Source organism: Perognathus longimembris, chromosome 3 (genome assembly GCF_023159225.1).
Source record: "Perognathus longimembris pacificus isolate PPM17 chromosome 3, ASM2315922v1, whole genome shotgun sequence".
Taxonomy (NCBI): domain Eukaryota; kingdom Metazoa; phylum Chordata; class Mammalia; order Rodentia; family Heteromyidae; genus Perognathus; species Perognathus longimembris.
Window position 1 is genome coordinate 57,092,209 of NC_063163.1, and position 24,255 is coordinate 57,116,463.

Below are 24,255 nucleotides of genomic sequence, written 5' to 3' on the forward strand. Positions count from 1 at the left end.
TAATTGGAGATAAAAGTCTCATAGACTCTCCAGCCCAGGCTGGCTTCAAACTGTGATCCCCAGATCTCAGCCTCCTGAGCAGCTAAGATTACAGATGTGAGCCACCAGTGTCCAGCTGTGTCACTTTTTATAGTGACATAATCACACTTCATCTTCTTTCACAGTGGTAGTTCACTATGGTGAGGAGGTCCACAGTGATCAGAGAAAGCTCAACTGTAAAACTGAAGCCAATAATGTAGAATGTGTAAGGCTATGCCAAAACTTTTCACTTCTGTTTCAGGATTTGCAATACAAAGGGAAAGGGAAGATTTAAGAGGGTAGAAAAGACACTAAGAGTTGTTTTGTTCTTTTTTTCAATTCCCCCTCAAACTTGAACTACCAATCCAGTACCCACTTAACTAGAATGTATACACATCAGCAGGACTGACTGACTACTTCATTAAATAGACACTGTATTCATTGGGGCATTGGGGTTACTGTTGCTCCTATGTGGGATTTTAATATTGTAATGTATTGCATCATAATGTATTAAATTCATATTGTTGTATTATATTGGTTGGCATTTTATTAAAATTGTATTGTATCATATTTGTATGTTTTAAGAGAAAATAATATAAAATACAATATTTGTACTATTATATAGTGCAAAACCTACAAATCTGTGCCTCTGCCTCTTGAATTAATCCTTTGATCACTTGCATGTGAGAAGAGAAAGGAGGGAAGGAATGATCAATAAAGCTTTCAAAATTTAAGAATTCTCCTGTTTGTTCTGCTGCCTTTCAACTTAGGTTACAGGATGACTCATACATACTCTCATGAATATCAGTAGAAATACATACTGAAAATTTGGTAAAATTAGGCTGGAGGTATAGTTCAGCGGTAGAGCACTTACTTAACAGTTTAATCCCCAGAACTGAAGAGAAAAACATGAACTTATACTCACGCATCACTATATATGAATATAAAAATGCATTATACATGCCTATATGCAAAACTATGTATTTCATTTTTTAGCTTGTAAAGTATTTTATGAAACCTTTGGGTTTTAGAAATGTGTTTCTTTAAAAAAAAAGAAAAAGAAAAAAGGGAAGGAAATGAGGTAGACAAAAACCTTTGTATTAAATATAAAATCTACAGAAGCCCTTGGTTTTACTGTATTCTAACACACAGCAATTTATTGTACCATCTCCTTAAAAAGGAAACAGGAGGTTCACTACTGAGAAGAAAGGCAAGGAAATGCCACTGCAACCTTATGGTCGAGTTTGCTGTTTCCCTCTATATATGTAAAATGTTGATAGGCACCTACAATCAAAGAGGAAAGCTGACGATGAGTAATCACACCTGCCTTTCTTTCCTCTCTAGATCAGGAAGCACCGCGTCTCCTAGGAAACCTCAGTGACCACACCGTAGAGATCAGCGGCTCTGCCACCTTAGACTGTCGTGCTAGTGGAATCCCAGAGCCTCAGATCACCTGGTTTAAAAATAACCGCAAAATACAACAAGAACCCGGTAAGATATACCTTTTCTTGTATTTATCCCTCACCTTTCCTCAGCCCCTTCCCCCTAACCTTATTGTCTGCTTCCCCACACCTCAAACCACTTGCTAAAACAGCAAAAATTGGGCCTGCTTCATGCTGATGGCACCTTCCAATATGGAATATTTAGGTGGGTTCTTCTGCAGCCTGTGGTCTTAGTCCTATTTTTAAAAAAATCCTTACAGAAGCTATACAATTAAAATACCTTAATAAGAAAGAAATGAGCAGAACTACTTAGACAATGGTTATTCGTCTGAACAGTTGGGAAAGTATGAAGTTGATTTCCTGACTTGAGACCCTGCAGAAACCTGCACACTTGACACGTATAAAGTTCAGAAAAGTAGATTCATAATTTTAAAAAATTCCCCTCCACTAACATTTTAATAATTTAGGAAATAGCTATTCTGATTACTATTGTATTATGTTGGTTTTAAAAAAAACTTTCTAAACTTAGATATTATAGGTTTATTTTGTTACTACAATAAATATTCTTGAAAACAAGTATGCTTAAACCAATGAGATATAAACTTTATCTAGTGCCTGCCTCATAATGCCATGGTTCAATGTTAAACATAAGTTTCTGATTAATCAAATAAAAAATAGTAAAAATAGAATTTCCACTCACCTGGCATGCACAAGGCCCTAGCTTTACAAATAAAATGAAACTAAAATGTCATTTATTTGTAAGAGTCCAACAACCTAAAGCAAATAAGCTACAATATGGAAGAGTCCTTAAATGTGAGTCCTGTACTCAAAATGAAGCCTTCATTTCAGTCTGATGCACAGGACAAAATGTAATGAAATGACTCTTAAGTTTTACAGTACTAAGATTTGTCTTAGAAAGGCCTTATATTCCACAGGTCCCAATCTACATCAATCATATTCTCCATAAAGTAGTACCTCCTCCTATACTGACATCATACACTTAATCATCCAATCAAGGATGAGTCCTTTGTCCACCTTAGCCTATCAGTTACCAGACTCAACAAATGATAAGGTTCTAAATATTTTCCCAGAGCTATCCCTCCCACTGTTTCCTGATCTTATTGGTTCAGGAGCTCGCTCATTCCTTATGCTCTGAACATCTTCAATCATCTCCTAGCTTGTCTCCCTCCTTCTCTTCTCCATACTTGTTTTCCATGAAGTTGTCTAGAATGTAGTGGGGATGGTGTTGCTTCCTTGTTCAGATCCTCTGTGGCTCCTTGTCATACCACCTCATACACTTCAAGCATCTGACTGAGAAAGCCCTGGACACCTGGCCCTGCCTGCTTCAATTCTGCTCCTCCTTTATGGTTGTGGACTTGCTCCTCTAGTAATTCCAAACCCCTAATTTACCACTGCCCCCTAAGCCATTTTTGTTCTTGTGTCCCTTCCACCTCAAGTGCCTTCCCTTTGGCTGATGCAGGTTCATCCCTGAGAAGCAGATTTAGGGGCCTCTCTCCCACAAAGAGGAGTTCTCTATGAGTCTTTTCTGTGTAAGGTTACTACTTCTTTCTTACTGAGGTTTAAAAGAAAATCATATGTCTGTATTATGTACACATATTTATTCTGTTCCCTTACTGTATTCCTCTCTCTGTCTCTCTCTGTCTCTCTCTCTCTCTTGCTCTCTCTCTCTCTCTGCCAATACTGGGGCTTGAACTCAGGGCCTCATGAACTTGTGTGGCTTTTTCACTCAAGTGCTCAAGTGCTCTACCACTTGAGCCACTCCTTCTAACTTTTGGGTCATTAATTGAATATAAGAGTCTTATGGGCTTTTCTGCCAAGGCTGACTTTAAACCTTCCTTGATCTTCAGATCTCAGCCTCCTGGGTAGCTAGTATTATAGGCAGGAGTCACTAGCGGCTGGCACTTTGTTCTTTTTTAATCATGAGTTGATAGTGTTTCCCACCAGATAGCAGACCATGTTTTTTAACTTGTCTTATTTGTATGTGGTCTCTATATCCTGAGAACCTAATGGGGTACTTGTCAATTAATCAATGTTCCATGAATTAATGACTGAATGGTTTTCAGAAAACTGTATGCTATCTTTAGTAAATTCATTTCAGAGCACAAATGCCAGGGTGGGTAGTTTCATGGAAAAAGAATTCTGGAGATATTCTACAAGAATAAAAAGAATGAGTGGATTTGTAATAAATAGCTTGTGAATAGATACACGTACAACCCTTCTCTTAGAGCTTAGAAAAGACCTGTGTAAGTCCTGTATAAGAAACTTGGTACTCTAGTTTGAATGCTGTGTTCCCCAAACTTAACTTGGTCACAAATATATTTTATGAAATATTCACATAAGGTGTTGAATGGTTCTATGAAGGAAGTAAATCTGACTTCAGTTCAGCTTTCATACCTTGGATGGGAGTTAACAAAGTTAAACCAATATTGAAAGCCCATGACCACTGCAGGACTCAAGGAAAGATAGAGGAAGAAAACAAGTGCAGGCCACCAATGGAAAAGGAGTAGGAAATGTTAGGAGACTAGAGCTTGAGGCCCAGTGCCGTTCTCATAGGCCAATTAAGCTTTATGGTCATTCACTTGTGCCACTCTCTGAGCCTTATTTCTAAACCTAGGATAATACTAATCACAGGAGGATGTGGTGAGGTAAGTGAATGTAACTATGCTGGTCCCTCATCACCACTTTGTAAATACCAGCTTCTGACTCACCTCATTCGTTCATTCCTTCTGAAACTAGCCTGGAAGTTGTCACAGTCCACTGATAGGCCTGGAGCCTTAACAAGTCATTTCAAATGTTAGACAATTCTAAAACAAAATATTTACCCCTAAAGAATTTTCAAAAGGAATCTTAGGCAACATTCTTATAGAAAATCTTTCCTAATTATTCAAATACACTATCCTTGGCAGTTATTAAGCTCAACTATGCTAAGTCATCTATTTCCCCGGCTCTAATTACTCTTGAAAACTACTCTATCCTTTTGGAAAGAAATTTTATCCTTTCTTCCCTCCTTCTTTTTCCATCTTGTTTTACTAGTACTGGGTGGGGCTTGAACTCAGGGCCTGAACACTGTCCCTTGGCTTTTGTTACTCAAAGCTAGTACTCTACTACTTGAGCCACAGCTGTACTTGTGATTTTTTCTCTGCTAGTTAATTGGAGATAAGAGCCTCACAGACTTTCCTGTTTCAGTAGGCTTTGAACCTTGATGCTCAGCTCTTTGCTTCCTGGTATCTAGGATTATAGGTGTGAGCCACCAGTGCACAGCTAGAAAGGAATTTCTTGGATATAATCTTTTATATACCTGTAATTTCTTTAAGATTTCATAGGTAGCATTCCCACAGTACATGCAGCAGGCAATACAATATATTCCATGTCTGTGACTCTTAGGTTCATAAATATGTATCTTCAGAAATGACAACTCTTGGGCTGGAAGTATGGATCGGTGGTACAGTGGTATGCCCAGCAAGTACAAGGTCCTAAATTCAAACCAAAAATTCCCCCTTACCTCAGTAAAAAAAAAAAAAAGTCAACTCTTCTAATAATTCCTCTCACAAACCCTGAGTAATGAATGATTAAAGGTAATTCTCATGATCGCCTTGACTCACCAGTGTTCCAACGCAAGGAGAAAACACCCAGCTCAGAGCCTGAAGAGCCTGAAAATTCGGTCATGTTGTACTAAGCCATTGAGCCAGCCTGAGGTTCAAACCCTGAGAAGATGTGGCTCCCTCAGAGAATGGAAATGCCTCTTTGATTTGAAGCCTGGCAGCTGGAAAAGAACCTGTACACCAAGAGAAGTTTAGGGGCCCTGGATCATTCATAGGATTGGGTCCTCGGTCATTGTTATTTGCTCAATGATAACACCTCTCCACTCCAAAGAAAATATGAGGGAGGAAGCATGGCCCACATGCAAGCTCATGCTCTGGTGGCCATAAAAATGCCTGCTGAAAGGACTTGGGGGTGGCGGGGGGGGGGGGGAGTTGGGGGTGGATAGTTGGACCTTTTGTTCCCCTCCTTATTTCCTCTCAGGAAAACCTCAGCGGTTGGGGACAGCCATTTTTCCTGAAGAAATGCAATCACAAGAAAGGGTTACAAAAAGCTGAATAGTAAATTCTTGGGCCAAAGGCCACCAGACAGAAACCAAAAGGAACTTAAATGTGCAGCCCAGGAAAAGTGTGTGGAGGGGCTGGAGAGATGATCTCGGCCAAGTGCAATGGAAACAAGAAGAAACAAGGTGCCTGCAAGCTATGCCATCGACTCCTGCAGAGCTGAGGGCTCTCCCTGGCCTCCCTGCCTGGCCCAACTCCACAGTTACCCACTTATTCCCCAGCTCTCTCAGCTACCCCTCACTTTGCTCCCCTCAACCCTCTGGTGGTGCAGGCTGCTCCAAATCCTACCTCTTTCCTCTCTTTCTTCCAAGCTCTTCTCATCCCACATTCATTCATGTCACCAGGGATCTTTCTCTCTCATTCCAGAACTGGATTCCTCCTCTTTTCCCCATCAGGGTCTGTGTGTGCCTCGTGCCATAGAGTGACTACTTGCTTGTTCTCTGGTTTGATGCATGCTTGTTTTGTAAACCTCTGGAGATAGATACGGTATCTTTCATGAGAATTCTTCAGGCACCAAGGTGCTGTGTTCTGGAAATGTTGCATTTGATGTCCATAAGTATCACATAAGGCAGGTACTCCTGTGAGGTGTGTTTCACAGATGGGTTTTGTTTTTCCTTGAGAAGCAATGAGTAGATGCCCAGGACTGCTCTGAGCACTTCACTGATATTAACTTGCTTTCTCCTCCAAACAATTGGACCAGGTTTGTTAAATGATTATGTCTATCTCATAAACTAACAGAGGAGGAAACTGAGGCACAGAGAGAACTAACTAGCTTCAGGTCATAGAGTTAATGGGAAGCAGACCAAGGTTTGAACCTGAAAAGCTTGACTCTGCAGTGTGCACCCTGAATGCCAAGCATGCAACCAAATGCTAGCTTACCTTCTTCACAGAGAACAGAGAGGCTGCAGGGTTAAACCAGCTTGTGGGCCTCAACAAACTTGTATTTAAAACAACAAGTATCTCCTCAGTCCTAACTCTCAACCATGAAGTCCCTTTTACACTGGAGCTTAACTTCAAGCGTGTTTCTAAAGCGTATTAAAATAAGACATAAAAAAGAGAAAAAAAAAGCTAGACCTGCCATGTCCAGAATTCATATCACATTAGCCCAACAATCACTTATTTATTTATTTAACAAATATTTATGAGGTGCGACTTTATGTCTGGCACTGTGCTAGGCTCTGCAGATACAGCACTGACCTTGAAAATTCAACTCTGGATAAAGAAAAACTGAAAATGATTAATTTAATGTATCTGTTTCAATGAATATGAAATATAATTTCTTTAAGCAGCAGTCACTTGTGTCCTGACTTATTCACTGTCACCATACTAACTCATCTAAAAGTGGGAGAAAACAAATTACATGGAGCAAGTAGAAATACTAGAATTTAATCATAGGCTTAAAACACATTTAGTTCTAAGACAGGGAAAGGTTGATCAATGGGAACTGTGAAACTACAGTTAAGAATGAGAAGTTCTAGTGTGGCCATTGCACATTAAGGTGGCTAGATAAAATTAATAATTAAAACTGTACAAAGAGCTAGGGAAAATAATTCATCATGAAGAAATGATAAATATTCAAGGTGATAAGTCTGTTTAACCTGACTTAACTATTACATGATGCATACATCCATCAAAATATCACATGACTCCTCATTAATAATGCTACTTTTATGTTTCTGTATACCAGCTAAAATAAATTTAATTTTTAAAATATTAATACGTTAGATAATAAAAATATCCTTTGTGTTTTAATTTTGCTACTTTTTTTTTTTCTTTTTTGCTTTGTATCTGTACTGGGGCTTGAATTCAGGGCCTCATACTCTCACTTGGCTTTTTCACTCTAAGCTGGTGCTCTAGCACTTGAGCCATAAATCTGCTTCTATCTTTGTTCATTTTGTTTTGTTTTGGAAATTAGCTGGAGATAAGAATTTCACAGATTTTTCTGCCTGGGCTGGCTTCAAACCACAATCCTCAGATCCAGCCTTTTTACAGCTAGGATTATAGGTATGAGCCACCAACACCCGGCTAATTTTGCTACCTCAGTTCCATGCAGATCCTAGGTTTCAAGCACTGATTAGTGATTCCCTGAATGCATTGAATGGAGAAGAGATGAATAGGAAGTAAGAGAAAACTTGGGGAGAGCAATAAAGGTAATAGAGTCTCCATATCAGAACTGAGGAGAGAAGGGACAAGGTACCATGAGGAGGCCTGATGGGGCAAAGTGTTCACAGATGAATGTAATGGAAGACATCATTAATTGAAGACATGGGAACTTAAAGAGGACGAGCTACAGCGAGTATAATATGTAGGACCACCAATCAGAGAGAAAAAAAATAATTAGTGTGAGAAGACCAATTCCCAGAGAGCAATGCACAATAGCTCTAAACTGGAGACAAGTTCTAGCAGCAATAGTTGCTGTAAGTATGGTCTGGCTCCCAGGAGCAGGCAGGCAACAAGGCTCCTTTGAGAAATACTCATTTCTATTGGGTTAAAAATAGAAAGGGAAAAAAAATGCCTCCAGTGTTGGAGCAGCAGCACAAAATAACTTTGGAGAAATTGGCTTAGCATAGTCTTCCTACTTCTCTAGGCCATGTGTCCAAGGGGCTGGCCAATGAATCAAAAGTCTCCTTTCTACCTCATGCATTTGCTTCACAAGTCTCTGCTGAGGTCTAAACATGTCTGGAGTTGTGACAGCTAAGCAGGCTCCACAAGGAGCTGTTGGTGACCCATTTCATAGCAGAACTGGAAGGAGCTAGAAAATGTTTTCAAAGCTGATCTAGCTACAGGGCTGATCTAGCTTAGGTTTGTGCTGAGACCAGCACAGAACCCCTCCCAGCTGAGAGTGCAGAGGAGAAATCATAACAAAGTCTCCTGGGCTTAAAAATATGTGAGAGACTAAAAGGCAGTAATGACTTGAAATGGTTTTAGTGAAGTGATCATGGATGTCTCCAATAGGATTTTTTTTATAACAGGGAAATATTTTCAGAGGACTTGAAGGTTAAAACAGTAGTATTGAAACAGAGTTCAGAATGAGTAAGCCTTGTCTCCAGGAGACTGAAGCTGGGGCACCCACTTTAAGTGGGCTATCCTGGGTCACTAGGACTAAGGATTGATCTCCTATCCTGAGTCATCTTTCAGGTCAGCAGTGTATCACTAACCCCCAATTCCTGTATCAGTAGGCATCATACTCAGATCAAAGTGACCCACCAGCTTCCTACCTGTACTTTACAAAAAGCTAGAAATCGTGAAGAAGTGATAAGTCATACCTGGGGAGAGGGGCAGAATCATCTTTGAACTGCTAAGTCATTGGAACAGATCTAAGGAAAAGTCAAAGGGAGAGATGAAGGAGGATGCTGTTGCCCAGGGATGAGAAATTGACCCATCTTCATACTCAGGTCACTGAACTCATTGCTTGATTTCTTAGTAAAGAAATTCAGCCATGTGTACTATCTTTGATCAAACATCAAGAGGAATTGCTTTTCTGTTCTGGTGAGATCTCCCCTATGGAGTCCAATGAAGGCAGAAGGATTCTCGTGTGTGATTCCCAAGTATGCACAGGGCAGTAGACAGGAAGGAAGCTAGTAGTAAAACACCTCCACCAAGGCCTGTCACCCTGCCAGTGTGACTGGCTAAGTAGCTGCTCTCACTCATCCTTTCCCTTCACTGTGTGTTGCTAAGGTCAAGAAGAACCAAGCTCTGGTAGCAAAGGGACAGGAGCTCTTCTCTCTTCTAGTACCACAGAAAACATCCCCCAATTTTATTATAAGTAATAAATATAAGACATTTATAACAAATATGAAACATGTTAAATACTGCCAAATCAATGCTCAGTCTTTTTCCCTTTAAAAGAGAAGTGTTATCCATGGATCAAGTGGTAGATTGATCACCTGCCGAGGCAAGTATGAAGCCCCAAGTTCAAGCCCTAGTACTGCCAAAAGAACAATGATGCAATGGGAGGTGAGGCATGCCACACAGGAAATTGTTGACACAGCTGAAGTTCAGAGCTCCAACCCTGACTTCAGCCAAAAGAAAACCCTGATTTTACAGAAACCCAACTTAGAGAAAAGATGAAGTGTAACTATAGTCCTACAATTCGGCCATTGCTTGTAAATGTCTGGCTAGTTCAGAGAGTGAGAAGTAGTTTAGTGTTCTGTGGTTTATATCCAGAAAAGGCAAGTCAGCTATGAATAAAGCCCTGTATTGACTTGGAAATCCATTGAAGCTATTTATTGAGAATCAATCTTAGCCTTCAAGTATATCTTGTTATTGATATATTTCATCTTGTTCAGGTCTTACTTGCACAGACATGTACATACATACATACAGACAGACAGACAGACATACGCACACAGAATCGTCTCACAGCCTAATGCTTTGTCACAAGTAAATTTCTTACAGACATTTCACAGACTGACAAGAAAGCTGATGGCCACAGTGAGACCAACAGAGGGGTCACACCTAGCTGTTGAAGTGTCTGTTGAGGACAGGAGTAAAGTTCCCAAGTAAAGGCTTAGAATATATGAAATAGGAAAAGGGCTTGAGATGTGACCCACTGGTCGAGCTATTGCAGGACCTGGTTTTGCATCCTGGCTTTGGAGGCCCAGTCCCTACTAGGGGAACTGAGAAGGAGATAAAAGGGGAGGAGAGAGGAGGAGGAGAAAAGAGGAGACAGACAGAAGGTAGAGGAGAGAGGGAGAGGAGAAGAGAGAGAAAATGAAGCAAGGAGAGAGGAGGAGAGAAAGGGGGGAAAGAGGGAAGAGATGAAGTGAGGTGAGAATGGAGAGGACTGGAAGACAGGGAGGGGAGGAGAGGGAAAAGGAAGAATTTGCAAATGTGGGCATCATTTCAGTCTCTCCCATGTCTTTGTTTAATTGTGGTAATAAACATACCATCAATTGTATCACTTTGAATTATATAGTTCAAGGGTCTAGGTCCATTCACTATGTTGCACAGCCATTACTACTATTCAGTTCCTTTTTCATAACCCCAAGTGGAAATCCCATATGTATCAAAGCTTTCTTTACTTTCTTCTTTTTGTGGTTCTATAGAGTGAACCCAGTTTTGCCTGTGCCAAGCACACACAACACTATATTCCCTTTCCAGAAAAAAAAAAAAGAAAAAAACTCCTCATTGAATATGAATTAGCCTCAAGTTTGTCTGAGACCTCTTACACAAAATTGTACTTTGCACCTGGCCAAGATCAGCAAGCAGCTCATTAGGTCTGAAGAGCAGTCACTGCTTGAGAGACCAATGGTGGAGAAAAGGAAACAAGGAACCACATTAATAACCAAACAGAAGATAAAGAGACAAAGAATCCTAGAGGTGAAGGGGAAGTATACTTTCCCAGCAGTCATCTGAAAAGTCTCTAGGGAACTGTACTGTCCAAAGACACTAGTCCAAAAACGAGAGGCTCTGCTGGTGCCCTTAGAACTGGAGAGAGTGGATACCAAGTCCACAAAGGCCTCCCCATCCTGAGCACTGGATGAAGAAGGGAAGTGCACATACACCTTCAGATATCCTCCACCTAGCAAAACAATTGATAAGGTTATCCTACTTCACATGTCTAGAATTACATGGAAGTCCCTACTCTTCCTGCCCACTTGCACAAACTTGAAACAGGTTAGCCAGGACTGAACATGACACAGAACACAACAAGGCAACTAGAGGCACCTTCATCACTAATGACAGCAAATAGGTAAATGAACTCTTCTATCACCTGTTCAGTGAATCAACCCATTGCTCGTGTAGGTCTAAATCACCACTGAAAAAAAGCCAGATGAACCCAGCCTCCTCCATCCACAAGTGATAAACTCCACTTGATTAGAATTAAACTGGCCATAGCTGAAAAAGAAAATGGAATGCAGGAAATACTGTCTAGATCACATCTCCTCCCCACACACATATACATGCCTCCCCAGGAACCAGTCTTCTAATAGAATGAGTTTTGGCTTGCCCTTTTATTGTGATCATCTAACATAATAAGTTGTCATAAAGCATGTCTACTTTTCTTGCTTTGAAAACATCTCACTCTACATAGTCAATATTAAGTTATAGAAACGTTTGGTTCTAATGTATTTCACTTAGTGACTCTTTGCTAATGGTAAAGAGACTCACAATTCCACTTCTTTTGCCCATTTTTATTAAATGTGTAGTATATAAACCCATGCAAACATTCATAAAGTACAGAAATAAACTGTAAATTTTTTCTTTATCAAGGCAAACATCAGTAGCTCACACCTATAATCCCAGTGCCTCAGGAGTCTGAGGTCGGAAGGAATACAATTCAAAGCCAGCCTGGGCAGAAAAGTCTAATAAAAAAAGCAACCAGCAGGACTGAGTATATAGCCTAGTGACAAGAGTGCTTGCCTCGTATACATGAAGCCTTGGGTTCGATTCCTCGGCACCATATATGGAAAGAAGCCAGGGACAGTGCTCAGTCCCTGAGTTCAAGGCCCAGGAGTGGCAAAAAAAAAAAAAAAAAAAAGCAACCAGCGAAAAAGCGGGGCTTGAGATGTGTTTCATGTGGTTGAGCACTAGCAGAGCAAGCTCAAGGCCCTGAGTTCAAACCCTGCTACCACCATAAAACAAAATGTTCTTGTAGGCTGAAAGTGTAGCTCAGTGATAATTCACCAGCACTGGGACTAGGAGGGGGAAGCACTTCAGGAAAACTAACACATGTTGACTGTGTTATATGTATCTTTGCAGTGATTTCTCCACTTTTCACCAGTGTATATGCATATATAACAAAGTGGAGTTTGTTTAGTCAGGCACCAGTGGCTCACACCTATAATACTAGCTATTCAGGATGCTGAAATCTGAGGATCGCAGTTTGAAACCATCCAGGGCAGAAAAGTCCCCATGAGACTTCTTATCTCCAATTAACTACTCAAAAATAAGAAATGGTATTGTGGCTCAGGTGGTAGAGAATTAGCCTTGAGAACAAAGAGGTTCAGGGACAGTGCTCAGGCCCTGAGTTCAAGCCCACAATAAAAAAAAATTGGTTTAATACAAATGGGGCTGGGAATATGGCCTAGTGATAGAGTGCTCGCCTCGAATACATGAAGCACTGGGTTCGATTCCTCAGCACCACATATATAGAAAAAGCCAGAAGGGGCACTGTGGCTCAAGTGGTAGAACGATAGCCTTCAGCAAAAAGAAGCCAGGGGCAGTGCTCAGGCCCTGAGTCCAAGCCCCAGGAATGTCAATCAATCAATCAATAAAAATTAAATAAATAAACCACAAACGGGTTCAATCATTCACTCATTCAACAGATACTGAGAGCTACCTATGACACAGGCATAAACTAGATGCTTTTTACAAGATGAGACCTTAAATTTGTACTCTAATAAAAATAATACAGGCAATAATTAACAAGCCAAATTATAAAAATGTAGTATATAATCAGATACTAAGTGCTATGATTAAAAAAGAGAGATAATAGCTAGGTGCTAGTGGCTCATGCCTATAATCCTAGCTACTCAGAAGGCTGAGAGCTGAGGATCACGGATCAAAGCCAGCCTGGGCAGGGAAGTCCATGATATTCTTATCTCCAATTAACTATAAAAAAAGCAAAAAAAAAAAAAAAAAAAGAAAGAAAGAAAAACCAGCCAGAGAAGTGGTGCTATGGCTCAAAATGGCAGAACAATAACCTTGAGCACAAAAGCTCAGGGATAGTGTACAGGCTGGCATTAAAAAAAAAAAAAAAGTAAATCAAAATAGTATCTTTGTCAAAAGGTATGCTCCCTGCCAGAATAGAGCCTGCATTCCAAGGATTGGGTTATAGAAAGTGAGCTTTGACAGGCTATGGCATTATGGAATCCAGGGAAATACAAGTGAGTTGGGTATGGTTAGATTTGAGAGATGGGACCCAGAGGGGTAGCTCAGTGCCATGGTACTTGGCTAGCATGCAAGCACCACCAAAATAGAAGGAAAAGAAGATTGAGGGATGGGTAAAAATAAGACAAAAAGGAACTTCAAGTCTTTTGGCTTCTGGCTCACGGCATTCACCTTAAATTGGGATTTGGCAATGGAAAAGTGACTGCAGGTCAGATCTGCTTGCAAAGGAAATGACAGCAGATAGCAAGGTAACTGCATTACAAACGTTCATTGATTCTCACTCCCTATTACCTAGCCATGCTTCGCTTTTCTATGATTGCCACTTATACTCTATCTTAAGCTTTTCCAAGTTTCAAAACTTTCACTTAAACTACCTCACTTGATCCTCACAGCAATGGAAAGAATAGGCAAAGCCTTATCTAGAATTAAAGTATTGGAATCACCTTGGATTCATTTCTTCCCACTCCTGGATCTAACAAAGAACCAATGCCTGCAGGTTGATTCTACCCAGTATGTTTCCATTTCTTCCTCCCCACTTCCTTTACCCCCAACTGGGGTTGGGGCCTCCTCATTTCTTGCCTGAATTACCTCTGGTGAGCCAGACTTCCCGATACAGCTCTTTCCTCATTCCAGGCCATCCTGCATCCTCCGGCTAGACTAAACTTCCCTAAACACCACTTCCATTGTGTCATTTCCATGCTCAAAAATCTTCCAGACTCTTCTTCCCTCCAGTAAGAATGGAAACTGCTCCCCAACCAAGATTTGAACATTTTTCTTCATCTGAATTCACTTTTTCCAGTCAATACTCAAAAAGGGTGCTTTGAAAACAGAAATGGCTAGCATGCATTTCAAGGGTATCCAGGTAATGCAAATTAAAAATCATGTTCATCTTCCAAATCAATGAAGATTTTTTTACTTTTTATCTCTTAAATAATAGTGTTCAATACAGGCGGGAGAGTGTTCTTATCCAGTGCTAGTGAAGTGCTAACTGGTATAATCTTTTTGGAAAGGCAATTTGATGATATGAATCTAGAGTTTTTGACCCATAATTCTACAGTCTAAGGAAAAAAACTAGAAAAATATTAGAGAAATCTTTTTGTCTAAATACATTCATTGTGCGCACCCTTATTTATAGTTATGAAGCCATAGGTACTAATATCAATCAATTGAATGGATAAAATATTATGCACACATATGGGTGACTATATTAAACATAGATAAAAACATGGAGATACTTATGCTATTTATTTTATTTTATTTTTTTGCCAGTCCTGGGGCTTGAACTCGGGGCCTGAGCACTGTCCCTGGCTTCTTTTTACTCAAGGCTAGTACTCAGCCACTTGAGCCACAGCGCCACTTCTGGCCGTTTTCTATACATGTGGTGCTGAGGAATCGAACCCAGGGCTTCATGTATGCAAGGCAAGCACTCTTGCCATGAAGCCATATTCCCAGCCCCACTCATGCTATATATTAAAGAAGGGAGAGGAACAGTATTTAGAGCTGTATGTTGGCGGGGGGGGGGGGGGAATCTTACTTCAGATCACTAATGTTTTTGTTTGCCTTTCCATCCCCAAACACTGTCTCTCTAAAATTCCTTCCTCTTCCTCATTTTGACACATGAAGAACTTACTTATTATACTAAAAAATATACCAGGTATGCCAGTGGCTCACACATGTAATTCTAGTACTCAGGAGTTTGAGATCTGAACATTGTAGTTCCAAGCGAGCCCTAGAGGAAAATTTGTGACTTTTCTGCAATTAACCAGAAAAAAAGCCAGATGTAGAGCTGTGGCTCAAGTAGTAGAATGCTGGCCTTGAGCAAAAAAGTGAAGGGGACAAATGGGACTGCATCAAACTGCAGAGCTTCTGCACGGCAAAGGACATAGCTCGCAAGATAAGCAGAAAGCCCACAGACTGGGAGAAGATCTTTACCGGCCATTCAATGGACAAAGGCCTCATATCTAAAATATATGCAGAACTAAAAAAATTACCCTCTTCCAAAACGAAACCTCAAAGAACCAATAGCCCCCTCATCAAGTGGGCTAAAGACTTACAAAGAGACTTCTCTGATGAGGAAATGAGAATGGCCAGGAGACATATGAAAAAATGCTCTACATCACTGGCCATAAAAGAAATGCAAATCAAAACAACATTGAGATTCCATCTCACCCCAGTAAGAATGTCATATATCAAGAAAACTAACAATAACAATTGTTGGAGGGGATGTGGCCAAAAGGGAACCCTACTTCATTGTTGGTGGGAATGTAAACTGGTTCAGCCACTCTGGCAAGCAGTATGGAGATTCCTCAGAAGGCTAAATATAGAACTCCCCTATGACCCAGCAGCCCCACTTTTGGGTATCTATCCAAAAGACCACAAACAAAATCACAGTAATGCCACCAGCACAACAATGTTCATCGCAGCACAATTTGTCATAGCGAGAATCTGGAACCAACCCAGATGCCCCTCAGTAGACGAATGGATCAGGAAAATGTGGTACATATACACAATGGAATTTTATGCCTCTATCAGAAAGAATGACATTGTCCCATTTGTAAGGAAATGGAAGGACTTGGAAAAAATTATACTAAGTGAAGTGAGCCAGACCCAAAGAAACATGGACTCTATGGTCTCCCTTATTGGGAATAATTAGTACAGGTTAAGGCAAGTCATAGCAGAGCATCACAAGGCCCAATAGCTATACCCTTATGAACACCTAAGACGATGCTAAGTGAAATGAACTCCATGTTATGGAGACAATTGTTATATCACAGTTGTAACTACTTTCAACGTCCCATGTGTATCTGTAGCTTCTATTATTGATGATGTTCTTATATCACCTTCCTGTGGTTGTACCTACACTATCTCTGTAATCTTATCTGAGTATATTGGAAACCGTGTATACTGGTATTGGAACTAGGAAATTGAAAGGGAATACCAAAATTGAGAGACACAGGGTAAAAAAAGACAAACAACTACAAAAGCAATACTTGCAAAACTGTTTGGTGTAAGTGAACTGAACACCTCATGGGGGGAAAGGGTAAGGGGGAGGGGGCAGGGGGGTATGAGGGACAAGGTAACAAACAGTAGAAGAAATGTATCCAATGCCTAATATATGAAACTGTAACCTCTCTGTACATCAGTTTGATAATAAAAATTTGAAAAAAAAAAAAAAGTGAAGGGACCATGCCCAGTCCCTGAATTCAAGCCCCAGTACTGGCTACATAAAAAGGGGGGGAGGGGAGAAAAAGAGAAAATGAGGATGTTTCATCAAATTGGCCAACCTACCTCTTTTTTCATACCTCTCATCTTTCCTTTGAAATAAATCAAATGGCCAGCTGTGGTGGCACTGGGGAGAATGAGGCCAGCCTGGACTACATAGCAAGTTCAAGGCCAGCCTGGGCTACACAAAATATGTCTCAAAAAACACCAAGAAAAAAAAAAAGCTGACTGTCCCTGCTCCTATTCTGGGCCAATTTGGCCTCTGGATTCCATCCCTCTCACCTCAGGAAGTCTGCGCTGAGCATTATCTGCTGCGCCTTCCACCGGCAAGTTCATTCCTCCATGGCTATTTCTATCAGCACATATGCATGCGTACTATAGAATGTCACATCTTGGAAAAGAATTCCTTCCCTGGCATTTGCCAGCCACTCCCTTGAAATGCAACCTCACCATCTGCACCTGGTCACCTCTCTCTTTCCATGGCTTTGCTCTGGCTTTTCTTCCACACTTCCCTGAAATGGCTCATGATGAACAGTTAATTCTCTTCCTTGGAGTCTCTCAGCAGCACGGATCAGACAGAGCTCACTGCCCTGTCTTGTGAGAGTCTTTCTTTGGATCCCAAGAGCCACAGTCTCTGGGAGTTCCTCCCTCTCCTGGGCTCCTCCTTTTCTAAAGTTCCCAGGGCTTGGCCTTCAGCCTTCTCTTCTGTCTTCACTTGTGCCTTGGCGTGACATTTTCTCTGCCTTGTCCTTGCTGGCCTTTGGCGTGCTCACTCCATCCTGACCTCCGTGGGCTCCTAGCACTCTTCCCTTTACATGTGCAATACCCATCTGGAGTTGAAAGAGTGCAGCCCACAGCAAAACCCTTGATGTTTCTCCCTTAACCCTGCTCTCCTACCATCATTCCACCATCCTCTCAGTTGTTAAAACCATTCACCTAGAAATAATCTACCTATTGTTTACTTCTCACATATCACACATCAGTGAGCACACAAGCAGGAAGCAACTCCAGAGCCTTTTATCTCTTGCAATGTGGTTGCTCTGGTTCAAGCCCCCATTGCTCTCATTGGAAGACTTAAGAAGCCAGCCACATTTCCTCCCCATTTCTGCCTGGTGGTTATACTATCTGAGGAGCCTCCAGAAAGCTTTTGTCCTGCCGTGCTAGAGATGGAACCCGTGGCCTTGTGGATGCTGAGAAGGGCTCTGCCACTGAGCTCTACCCCCAGACCTGTCTACACTGGCCTTGTTTTTTGTTTTTGTTTTTGTTTTTGCCAATCCTAGGACTTGAACTCGGGGCCTGGGCACTGTCCTTGACTTCTTTTTGCTCAAGGCTAGCACTCTACCACTTGAGCCACAGCACCATCTCCGGCTTTTTCTGTTTATGTGGTACTGAGGAGTTGAACCCAGGGCTTCACACATGCTAGGCAAGATGCTCTACTCCTTAAGCCATGCCTCTGAAAATTCTTTGCTCTCATTATTTTTTAGATAGGGACTCACATTTTTCCCAACCTGGCCTGGGTGATGATCCTTCTATTTATAAATCCCAAGTAGCTGGGATGACAGATATATGCCTCCACGCTCAGTTTTATATTGGTTGGGATGGAGTCTCATGAACTTCTTGCACAAGCTGGTCTCAAGCTGCAATCCTCCTAATTTTAGCCTCCTAAGCAGCTGGCTTACAGGTGCGAAGCCACTGCTTCTGACTCTAGCTGTTTCTTAAATAAGCATTCCTGCCAAGGGGGCTATTTGCCATGCCCTGAGCCTAGAATGCTGTTTTACAGCTCTTTAGCCGAACTATTCTTTGCCATCCCACAGGGCAGGTTACTTCCTCTGAAGGCACCACAAGTACCTGCTCTAAACATAGCTTTCTTCCCCTGCTAAGCCCAAGATCCTCTTTACCTGGTTTACTTTCTTCATAGACTTTATTGTTACCTAAAAATATATTATCTATGTTAAGTGCCCCAAACATAGAACTTATACCCTTTTGTTGTCTATTATTATATCACCAGCATCTAGTGTATTACTATCGAGTACACAGTAGGAGTTCAAAAGTAGCTGTTACATGAATGAACACACTGTATTATTAAAAATCTACTTTTACAAAAGACTAAAGTGGGGCTGGGAATATTGCCTAATGGTAGAGTGCTTGCTTTGCATACATAAAGCCCTGGGTTCGATTCTTTAGCACCACATATATAGAAAAAGCCAGAAGTGGTGCTGTGGCTCAAGTGCTAAAGTGCTAGCCTTGAGCAAAAAGAAGCCAGGGACAGTGCTCAGGCCCTGAGTTCAAACCTCAGGATTGGCAAAAAAAAAAAAAAAAAGACTAAAAGAGATCTGTTTGTGGAGGAGTGCTTACCTAGCACATATAAGGCCATGTATTTGAACCTGAGCACTTGATGGGGAAAATATAATAAGACTAGAGAAATAGCTGGGAGATAAAATTACAGATGTTTGATTGGTCTTTTGGTTTTTTTTAAAATTGATTTATTGTCAAAGTGATGTACAGAGGGGTTATAGTTTCATACATAAGGCAGTGAGTACATTTCTTATATCAAACTTATTACCTCCTCCCTCATTTTTCTCCCACCTTTCCCCCTCCCCAGTTCCCCCAGCCCAGTTGTACTGTTGGTTTACAGCATGAAGTTTTGTGAGTATTGCTGTTGCATTGGTTTGCCTTTTACCCTTTGTCTCTCCATTTTTCTTTTGGTTTTTTTCTTGACATTCTTTATGCTTCCAAATAGGCCCCAATTTTTCTAGAATGAGTGTATCTTTTTTGGTATTTATGTGCAGGTCTGGGGCTTGAGCTCAGGGACTAGACTGTCCCTGAACGTCTTTTTGCTCAAGGCTAGCACTTGAGCACTTGAGCCACAGAACCACTTCTGGCTTTTTTCTGAGTAGTTTCTTGGAGATAAGAGTCTCAAGGACTTTCCTGTCTGGGCTGGCTTCATACCACAATCCTCAGATCTTAGCCTACTGAGTAGCTAGAATTTCAGCCATGAGCCACCAGCACCCAGCAATTGCACTTTTGGTAAGTCAGAAATATAAAGTATTTAAACAACAAAATATAACCTGTAGTTTAGTCAAGAGCAACTTATCACTATTCCAGAATAACACCTTAATGCAAAGACCTTCCAACATCAGGCCTTCCTTTCTTACTTTGCCTCTGAGAATTCTTCAAACCTTGTGTCAAGTCCCTCTCCTCCTAGCAGCCTTCCCTGAGGATTTGCTGCTTTATCCTTTCTCAGACTTTGTACTTGGTTAGTATATATTACTATGTTTATTCATTTTCATTCATCCAATAAATTTCCAAATGGTGTCTATGTACGTATATATGCATATTTTGCGTAAATTATTTTCCTTCTTCACAAACTAGTCATCCCTCCAGATGCCACATCTTAGCCTGTTACACAAAAGTTTCTAACTCAGACTGACAGCAGTCAATAGGCAATAAGTGCATGTTTATAATATTTTTTAAAACTTAAACTACTTAAGAAAATAAAGGAATATTTTTGAGAAAAACTGCAAGTTAGAAAGGACAAGTCATTCACCTAAAGTGAACCTATAGTGGTATAGCATGGATTTAAACCAAGACCAAGCTCCTTACCACTATCCTACGTATGGCCCACCAAGTACATGACAAGATAAGCATGATTTCCCTTGGCCCCATGCCACAAATGTGTTTTTGGATAAAGCCCTTGGGTGAGTTACTTGACCTTGGGGAAGCTCATTCTCCTTGTGTGTAAGGAAGAGAACATATTTCTTTCTAGGGCAGTTGGAAATGTCAAGGTGCGTTGGAAATGGAGAGTGTGTTGCCGAGTTCTGAGCACAAAGAGTGAGTGCAGAGTAAGTGTAATGATTGCTGGATCTGCTAGCTCCTCAATATTGGTGACTAATGTGGGCTGTGGCAGCTCTCTTTCATGTCTCCCCAGTGGGAAGGTACTGGTGAAGCCAGTACCAGTGAAGGTACTGGTAGAAAGCTAGACAGAGCCAGGCCCTAATGGCTCACGCTTGATATCTAGCTTCTCAGGAGCTTGAGATCCAGGCTCAAATCCAGCTGAGGTGGGAAAGCCTGTGAAACCTTTATCTCCAATTAACCACCAGAAAACCAGAAGTGGTAGAGTGCCAGCTTTGAGTGAGAAAGGTCAGGGACAGCACTTAGGCCATGAGTTCAAGCCCCCAGCCGGGTGCATGCGCGCACACGTGTACACACACACACACACACACACGGAAGAGACAAATGAGCAGCACTATACCAGGTCACTGGGTCAAGCTGAGCTTGGATTCCTGTCTGCTGCATAGGCTCGCCAGACACTTGGTTTCTAGAAGAAGCTGTTTGCATTTGTCATCCCGTCTCGCTAATCCAAACATCTCTCCCTCCTCAGGAATTATTTTAGGACCAGGAAACAGCACGCTGTTTATTGAGAGGGTCACAGAAGAGGATGAAGGTGTGTATCAGTGCAGAGCCACGAACCAGAAGGGGGCTGCACAAAGCTCAGCCTACCTCACCGTGCAAGGTAAACAGCTGGGAGGGAAGCAACAAGAAGCCCTGCACACACCTGTTTCCCTGTTTGTTTAACTTCCCACCTCCTGGTCCCCTGCAGCCAGCTGGCCGTGTCTGTTCCTTTCCCTGACCTCCCTCGCCCCTGCCCTCCGGGAAGATGCTGTCCTCTGTCTGGCACTGGACATGGGCCGCAGGCCTCACACGCCCGGACTCTGAAGGGGCTCAGTGGGGAAGTACTTCCTGGAAGAAAGGAGGCCTGCTGGGCTGCTGACATACAGTGGTCCACACCTGTAGGAAATAAGTACAAGAAAGAAAAAAAAAGGAGGGGAGAGGGAAGCCCAGGAACAGGGGGAGGAGCCACACACTTGAAATTGTTCAATTGTTTGCTTTTTTCTGTGTTCCAGAAGTTAGACATATGTTGCTTTTCCCAAATGTTTTCTTAAACTAGGTGTGTGTGTATATGTGTGTGTGTGTGTGTGTGTGTGTGTGTGTGTGTGTGTGCATGCCTGTGTACTAGTATAGGGCTTGAACTCAGGGTCTGAGTGCTGCCCCTTAGCTTTTTTGCTCAAGGTTGGTGAACTACCACTTTAACCACAGCTCTACGTCCAGCTCTTTACTGGTTCACTGGAGATGAGTCTCGTGGGCTTTCCTGCCCTGGCTGGCTTCAAACTGTGATGCTCAGATCTCCATGAGTAGCTAGGATGACAGGCAGGAGCCACTGGTGCCTGACTCCTAAGCTGTTTTTGTTTTGTTTTTAAACAGGAATAGGTACAAAATATTATTAGAGAAAAACAACACATAATGAGCCACATTATTCCAGTGTTTCTTCTCTCTAGGTCACAGATAGTTTGTTGAGCAGCAAAATACAAAGAGGCCAAAAGCTACCCTGTGTCCATGTGGCTTCCATTTGGAAAATAGTTCAGATTTCATTTTCAATTTTCCGATAGAAGGAACCATCCAAAAAATAAAAGTTATAACATCATAAAACATCAAATTGGTGCCTGCTAGATATAAATATCAATAGCATGTTGAGGTTTGACATGAAAATTTTTAAGTCATTTGGTAGCCTATTTCCAAACACCAGTATGCCTCAGAACATTCAAGTACTTCTGGTGGAGAAGCTGGGACAAAGGCATTTTACTCGTGTTTCAACTCTTTTGCCTTGGAAACTTACAGTGCTTAAAGATTGTGAGTCAGATTCTTTAAGGATCTTTAAGATCCTTTAAAACCGAACACCATCTCTCTTTTGTCACAAGATGACTTCAGTCTCCTGAAACACTGAAACTACTCTAGCACAAATATCTACTTCCAGAAAAAATAAGAGGATGGCACTCCTCAAATATCCCTAGCAATGCTCCTGTTTGTCTTCCAAGTGATCCTTCCAGAGTATTCTTCGACTCTCTTATTCACACATAGAGAAACCAGCTTATTATGTGTGCATTTCTCTTGAACACCGCCTTCCCCAAATGGTTGATCCTCTGTCTTTTAACAAGAACTTGAGATGTGTGTGGCCTTCAGGAGTGGCTGTATCAAGCCAAAGAGACTCAGGGCAAGGAAGCCTCCCTGATCCTCAGACTAAAATGTGCTTTTCCCTACGTCTCACAATCCCATCTGAAATGTAGACCGGTCATTATGAATGTTCAGAAAGATATAAAATGAGGAGCAGAAATCACTTAGCTGCAATGGCAGACTCATCATCTCTTACATATAACCTCTTAACCTCCCAGCCCACCGACCTAAATTCTCCTCCTTGCACTCCTTCCCCAGCGCACAGTGGTCTTTTTCCAGCATGTCCCAGCCCATCTTAGCATCTCGCAGTGGCTCTCCATTGCTCCTTTCCTCTGGACATCTGTGATCTCGTGAGGGCTCCTTCTCCAGCTCCCTGCTCACCCAGCCATGGCGGAAGAGTCAGGACATAGCAGGCTTCTCGCAGCTTCTGCTTTTCCATAGCTGTCTCTGCCCTCCCACTCTCACTCTGGCGTCTCCCCTCTCCCCACTACAGCCCTCCCCTTGTGCTCCTCGTTCCTCAGCAGTCCCTTTTCTATCCTGGAATGCTTAAAACACTTTCTGTTAAATCAGTATATTTAGAAACCACCATTTCATGTCAGAAATAAAGTAAAAGGATCTACATCAATACACTGGTTTAGAACAGTGGAGAAAAGCTGCAATCGCCAGCTGTTAACTTATTTACTTGTGCCAGATTCCATAGGATATGGAAACATAAATCATGGCCCCTAATCTTCAGTGTCCTTGAAACCATAGCTAAAAGACTGGGGTGAATGTAAGCCACATCCACACACACTGTGGGCACCTCCCATGGGGAAGTAGGTTGCGATAAAACAGACTATACAATGCCACTAATAAGGGCAACACCATTCCTGGACACACACACACACACACACACACACACACACACACACACACAACATGGAGTGTGACTTGAACTGTAGAGTAGCCCTTGTGGGGCTATGTACTAGCTAGGTAGATGAGGCAGGAAGAGAGAAGCCTGTGAGCTATGAGCTACTTTGGACCTTCTACATGGATATCCCCCCGAATAATAATAAGCTTGAATGATTGGCATGTCATCCTGGAATTTTCTCTGGAACTGGTATTTGTGACACATGGCCTCTCTTCCTCTGTTCCCTTGTTTTCTTCTATATTTCTTCCTCTGCTCTCACAGTAATGGCTGTACCCAACCTTGTTGCTTCAAAGTTACAGTCAGAGAAGAAAACAGATCACATAGATCAGCAGTCATCAAAATACATCTGAAATCCTGTGCCACATGCAAGAAAAGCATAAACAAATGGAGCCATTCACTTAAATAGATAAGTAGATTAATAGTGAAAGAGAGGGGGTGAGGGAGAGAGAGAGAGAGAAAGAGAGAGAGAGAGAGAGAGAGAGAGAGAGAGAGAGGAAGAGAGAGAATATTTAGCCCAGAAAGGAGACAACATGACTGTTTTCTTCAAATAATTAAGGAGGTTTCTCATAGAAATGATATATAACTCATGCTTTGACACTGCACATGTAATAACTGGAACCAAAGAAGGGGAATGGCCATAAGGTTTCCCAGAGACGGACTTCAGCCCCATAAGGTGATATCATTTGGAACAGGA

At 41.7% G+C, this 24,255-nt stretch overlaps 1 protein-coding gene across 2 annotated transcripts in view; it reads left to right on the forward strand.

The window, feature by feature from the left end:
- The window catches only part of Flt1 (fms related receptor tyrosine kinase 1), a 172,323-nt gene that overhangs the window by 96,229 nt on the left and 51,839 nt on the right, over positions 1-24,255 (forward strand). Inside the window, exons 14-15 of one of the 2 annotated variants that reach the window (XM_048341582.1) lie at positions 1,363-1,509; positions 21,024-21,155. In XM_048341582.1, coding sequence (XP_048197539.1) covers positions 1,363-1,509; positions 21,024-21,155 — 279 coding nt within the window. Of the gene's footprint in view, positions 1-1,362; positions 1,510-5,086; positions 7,285-21,023; positions 21,156-24,255 lie in introns of those variants that run through there. The other variant, XM_048341583.1, reaches the window with a different exon arrangement.